Consider the following 6,345-nt stretch of genomic DNA (forward strand, 5'->3'; position numbering starts at 1 on the left):
GAGTTTTCAGATTTTTGACTCTGTCCCCCTTAATTCAATAAACCCTTTCCGGGTCTTAAATCAGAAGGATTAATTGATTAAACGGACCCAATTAACGAATTAAATTTCATCGATGGCTCAGTGCTTCGGCAAGTGCCCTAACAACCAACATGGATTTCGACGAGCTTTTGCCACATATTGGGGAGTTTGGCAAGTATCAAAAGCTGGTACTATGGTTCGTTTTGTTTCCAGCGGTTTTTCCATGTGGGTTCCACGCCTATAATCAGCTATTCATGGCCCGGGTTCCGGAGCATTGGTGCAGGCTGCCCTCTATTCCCAACGTTCACGAGGAGGTCATAAAGAATTTTAGGTAAGCAACATTGTAGGGGGGAGGGAGAGTAGATTTTGCGCTAATATTGATATTACACATGACATTTTTAAAATTATCGTTGTCACGTATATAAAATATCATGGATTGGGAGCTTTGTTTGGCTTCGGCAATGTAAACAATAATCTGGAAATGTTGTTTGAGCCGCTATCCGTATCGCAGGAAACGGTCAGATGGGACATACCGGAATAAAATATTATTTTCCAACCAATAAAACAACAAATCCGATTTTTGCAGCATTGTTTCCGAACACAATACGCTGTTATTATCTCCGAATTGGATGATGGAGAATGGTTCTTGATATGTTTTTAGTTTTATAATGCCAGAAAATGTCGTGCTAGTGGCCCTCATTAGAAGTGTTATAATGTATTTAAATACCCTCATATTTTTACAGTAGAAAAACAGTAGTATTAAACTTAGATGTCTGCCCTTTAAATGTTCTCTCGAAAATCCGCCATTGACGTAACATTATTTACGCACTCTTCGGTAATTATTTTTACCTTTGCTCTGGTAATAACTCTCAATACGTTCCTGTAGCTTATCTAGCCTTGCTTAAAAATGCCTAAAATTGATTGCTTCAAAGGAGCTGTACATTCCCTTTGTCACCTATTTTAGCGAGTTTTAAGTGCTCTTAAATGAAGATGCCTCAAATGGCATTTCCAAAGCTTCAGGATCTCAATTGAGTTATCCAGAGTTAGTATCCTATTGGACACAAAAATATCTTTAAAATGTTATTTTAATGCATTTCAAAAAAATGTGACCTTAAATTCTACAGGATATTTTGGCAGTCCTGTTCTCGGTTTTTATGAAATGATAGTCGTGCCGGGCACGGTATTGTGCTAATTGGAAATTCTTGGAGTGTCTGCTGTTTAGACCCACACTCCTCCAATCCACTTACCTAAATGTTTCTCTGAAATTTCCGCACTGTAATCACGAAAATTAGCTCTTAAGCTACAAATCAAGCACGTACCTAGGAGGCCATCCCGAGGATATTCAAGATTCAAACCCCATTGGAATATTGGAATTTGCATTATCGTATTCCCAACTCGTATCTTACTACTTGATATAGAGCTTATCTCCGACAAGATGTGTCTCAATTAGTGATATGGTTAAAATCGGACCATTTTGCATGTCCCAGGTGCGCTCAATACTCAATGTTTTGTTTTTTTTCATTGGGGTTTTAGTTAAATTGCCCCCTTTTATTATTGGACCGACGTACTCGAAATTGTTTAATGTGTCCAGTTCTATTATTATTTCGTCCATTGTTCAATATTAATTGAGGGCTCATGACTGTATTTCTTTTCGGAAATAAAAATTCCAATGTTTGATGATAAAAAGCCTCCCTTCAAATTTTAATAATAAATACAACATCATTTTTCATCCTTATCTTTGGCCGATTTGCACTCTAAAACCCTCGCGATAATAGTTCCGCTCATGTAGTAGTTTAAATCATTTTCCTTCGAGCTCCACCTCATCCATCTTCGTCTGCCAGGTAAACGGTCCAGGGGCAGTTTTAACGTTTAAGAAATCTATCCCTTACAGCATTCCCATCGAAACCTCCCTGGATAACAAATCCCGCTTCAGCGATTGTCTGATGTATGATTTGCCTTATGATTCATTGGGTTCAGACCAACTGGAAAGAGCAAACCTGACAAAAACTAGCCTTGAAACTGTGGCATGTAGGAACGGTTGGACCTTTCTAGTGGAGGAAACTAGGGACTCAATTATCAGTGAGGTGAGGCCAGATTTGCCCTAACTTCAAGCTCTATTTTCTAAGTCTTCAGTGGAACTTGGTCTGCACAAAATCCTTCTCGTCCACTCTCGCCCTCATCCTCTTCGGTTGCAGCGGCCTCATAGGCAATTACATTTTTGGCTATGTCCAAGATGGCCTAGGTCGCAAACCGGCCTTCTTCATCTATCTCATTGTCCAGTGCCTCTTTGGGGTAGCAACTGCCTTAGCTGACAGCTTCCTCGTGTGGGTCCTCATGAGGGTCGGGGTGGGGTTCACTGTGCCGGCCATCTTGGGCACACCCTACGTCTTGGCCGTAGAGTTGGTGGGTCCCAAGGAGCGTACCATGGTAACTGTCCTCATTAACATCGCTTACTCAGTATCTCTAGTGGGCTTGGCTTTAGTAGTCTATGCAGTGCGTAGCTGGAGGTATGCGTATTTATTTATATCCCTTAGTGTTTAAGGGTACTTGAGGGTTTAATAGGTGGATGGCCTTGGCCACTGCAGCCCCCTTCCTCGCGCTCTTCTTCACGTGGCCAGTCTTGCCTGAGAGCCCTCGATGGTTGTTGGCCCAAGGCAGAATCGCGGAAGCCAGGGAAATACTGGAAAAAATTGCCAGGTAAATCTCGTTCACGTCCTTAGTGCTCTGATTAGAAAAGTTTGAATTTAATTCGGAGTCTGCAACACTCCAAAGTTGATAAATTAGCTTCAAATGTGATTATTTTCCTCAAAACTTTTCAGACACATGTCCATGGAAAATTATATGTCAAGATCCCCCGAGGAATCTCCTATAAAACTATACAGTTACATTCGGATTAAAGATAGTAAACAGCATTTAAAACTGAATACCCAAGCATCGGTTTATGGAAAGTTTTCGCAAACAAAACATCCTGTAGCAGTTACATTCGGTTTATTTGCTTTTTAGACAGATTCCGCATGCATAATTTGTCAGAAGCTGAAGTGCTTTGTTTTCAGTTTCCGATGGCGTCAGCGAAAGCTCCTCTCCGCTAATATTAGAGCATGGAAAGTGGAAAACGAGCAGAATCTGAATAATTATTGTCGCCGATTTCTCATCGGTTAATAGTAGCTATTTTCGTGCCACAGAGCCGACTGACGGGTGCTTTTTTTAACTTCAAATGACAGCAGGTTTTGCGTAAAAATGTTCAGCATTTGTGGACTACGATTTCGATTTCAGAATAAACATTTAAAAAAATTGAAAGATTAAAAATCTAGCTTTCTAGTAGAAGACCGTTTTACGCTAACGCTACAGCTAAATCCAATCGTAAAAAAGCGTTACTTTCCGCTGTTCCCTGAAACCCCTTCCCTCGGACATTTGGGTTGTAAGTCTTGAATCTCGGGAGGGGGGTAATGTTCCCGGGAAAAGACGTTACATTTACGTGTGTTTCCTGAGCATGAACTGATATTGACGACTGTAATAGAAGATTTTGACGTCAACCCCCAGAATCCATTTTATTCCTCATATTTTCCTCCTCCTCTCTTTATTAATCACAAAAATTCCTTGTTTTAAAAACACCTTTCAAATTCTACAGGGTAAATGGAAGATCTCCGCCCAAAAACCTGCTCCCCAAGTGTAAAGCTTCCCCAGAACCCCTTAAAACCTTCGGTATTCGTCACCTCTTCAAAAGCCCCAATCTGCGCTGCAAAACCATCATCATCACTTTTCTGTGGTTCACAAACACCAGTGTCTACGTGGGGTTGTCGTACTACGCCCCTGCATTAGGGGGCGATGAATACCTCAACTTTTTTCTGGCGGGAGCAGTGGAACTGCCCACATACTTGTTCCTATGGCCGGCCATGGAAAGACTGGGCAGGAGATGGACTTTGTGCGTCAGCATGGTTGTGGGGGGATCCTCGTGTTTGGCCACATTCCTCGTACAAAATAGTATGTAGATAGTATAAGGGGATAAAATTAAGTAATAATTTTGTGTGGATTTTATTTTTTATAGATTATGTGATAACGTTGGCGTTGTATTGCGTGGGAAAAATGGGGATTTCATCCGCGTTTGTAGTACTGCCCTTGATGGCCTCTGAGTTGTACCCCACAGTGGTGCGGGGATTGGGGATGTCTCTGAGCTCAGTGGTGGGAATGCTGGGGCCTATATTCATCCCTCTGGTCAACTATTTGGTAAGAATTGCATTTTCCTTCATTGTGGAAGCGATTATTCCTTGATGCAGCATCGAGCCTGCACTTTATGAGTTGCTCCGGCACTTAACTTATTGACGAAAGTACATTATAAGAGTCTCGAAGACTTCGAAATCGTAGAACCCGGACAGGGGCTGATGGATGTAATTTATTCGCTCCCTTATCGACCATTTGGTCTAGAATAATTTATGGGCATTTTCTGATTTATCAAATCTCGAGGATCGCTTTCCGAAGTGCGAGCGTAAACAACGGACTTCGCTTCATTTATCCCGCAATTTTCCTTAACTGGGCATGCAATAGAATTTCATGCTCCAGATGTCTCGAATAGAAATATTCCCATTCCGGGAGAGGCGAAATATTTTTCGAGAGATTGCCGCGAGTTTCCATTCGGCTCTGTTGCGATTTTATTGTCGATTTCCCTGTTCTTTATCTCTTTGTGCCTGATATTAGTCGAGTCTAGATATAAATTCCAACATGATTTGATTCCGGTTCGAACAATTCGCATATTGTAAGCTAATTTCAAACGTCTTTTTTTCAGAAATTTCTTTAATAGAAGAAATTTGTTTCCATCAGGTAAGTGCTACATAGATAATGTAATTTTTATTCGATTACGAAAGGTCAATTTCAAAGAAATGGAGTGTCACAGTAGGGATTTATTTCCAGCAATAACGAAGTTATTGGACTAAAATCGAATTTTCCCTCATTTTGGACGTAGTGAAGTTGGTAGCCTCTTCCTTAGTCATATTTTGTTTAGGCTCTTAAATTATTCGCAATCCGAGAAAGACATACATATGTATATAAGAATTTTTATTTTGAGTAATCCTGAAATAATGATATACAGGATCCTCCGAGATTTTGGTGCTCTAGCGACATTGAAGTAAACAAATTTTTCATTTAAATTATACTCCTATAAATCGAAAATTGCCCGAGCGGACTTTATTTTGATACTTTCTTCTCCACTATTTTTACTTTCAAGGTTAACAACATTTTAGGCCGTTCTGTTTCATAGTCATCTGACCTTAAAATTACTTTCAGTTTTATGACTTCCTCAATGTGACTATTTTTGTTTCATTTTTATTCGAAAAAGTTAGAAAATTGTTCATCATCAAAAGTCTCTTTACCTTGATTATTAATCTGATTTATGACTAGTTTAACTAGTCCAGATTTATACAAGGTGATTCCTAAGTTGATGTTTTTTTTTTAAATTGCGTATAAAAGTCAATAAAACAAATAACATTTTCAAATAGATTTTTTCAAGAAACTTAAAAATAAGAAAATTACATCAAAATGCATTATTCAATAATTTAAACATAATCCAATGATATTGTAAAGCAAAATTTTTAAATGCGAGTTCCTTATCTTTTGTATGTTTTTTTGTGTCTTGTTATTGCCAGTTGTTTTTAATGTTTTGCACTTAAATGTTTCAATTTATACATTGGTAAATAAGTTTAACTCAGATTTTAAAATTTTTCTTTACAATATCGTTGGATTATTTTTAAATTATTGAATAATGCATTTTGATGTAATTTTCTTATTTTTAAGTTTTTTGAAAAATTGATTTAAAATGTTCTATGTTTTATTGATTTCTTCAGTTAAAGAAAAGTATCAACTTAAAATCATCCTGTATCTTGTATGTGTTATTTAATTAAAACATTACGCAATTCTTCGCGATTTGATTACACTAATTTGATTTCAAGTCTAGTCTGATTTTTGACTAGATCTGATTGCTAAAACTTAACCTCAAACAACCGTTTTCAGGGTTCAGACATGTTGACCTTACCCCTGATCGTTATGGGCGCTTTGCTAGTCATAGGGGGTGCCTGTTCGTTGCTCCTACCCGAAACCCTGAACGAGCATTTGCCTCAAACCCTTGATGACGCCGAGAAGACCAAACTGGACTTCTGCGCTTGCTGTGTTCCGCCCCGAAGGGGCGAGTCTGGTCCGCGTAAGAATGAGGGTCGCGTTTGAGGTTTTCTTTTAAATGTAAGTTTGAGGTTTTACGTTTCAGATGTCGAATAAAGTCACAGTTCTGAGTACTTCAGAGGTCTGAGTTTGTTGCTCCCTCTCCTCGGATGTGTCAGAGGT

General features: G+C 39.0%; 1 protein-coding gene across 2 annotated transcripts; it reads left to right on the plus strand.

Moving 5' to 3' along the window:
- The first annotated feature begins 4 nt into the window (after positions 1 to 4).
- On the plus strand, positions 5 to 6,296 carry Balat (Beta-alanine transporter). Of its 2 annotated transcripts, none has more exons than XM_066394546.1 (7): positions 5 to 349; positions 1,910 to 2,102; positions 2,152 to 2,525; positions 2,581 to 2,715; positions 3,647 to 3,999; positions 4,064 to 4,242; positions 6,019 to 6,296. In XM_066394546.1, the coding sequence occupies exons 1-7, from the start codon at positions 150 to 152 to the stop codon at positions 6,226 to 6,228; spliced, it is 1,644 nt and encodes a 547-aa protein (XP_066250643.1). In that variant the 5' UTR covers positions 5 to 149; the 3' UTR covers positions 6,229 to 6,296. The 2 variants fall into 2 exon arrangements, with proteins under 2 accessions (XP_066250643.1, XP_066250645.1); XM_066394548.1 differs by having other exon boundaries at positions 3,800 to 3,999.
- The last annotated feature ends 49 nt before the right edge of the window (positions 6,297 to 6,345 follow it).

The sequence above is a fragment of the Euwallacea similis genome, chromosome 10, assembly GCF_039881205.1.
Source record: "Euwallacea similis isolate ESF13 chromosome 10, ESF131.1, whole genome shotgun sequence".
Taxonomy (NCBI): domain Eukaryota; kingdom Metazoa; phylum Arthropoda; class Insecta; order Coleoptera; family Curculionidae; genus Euwallacea; species Euwallacea similis.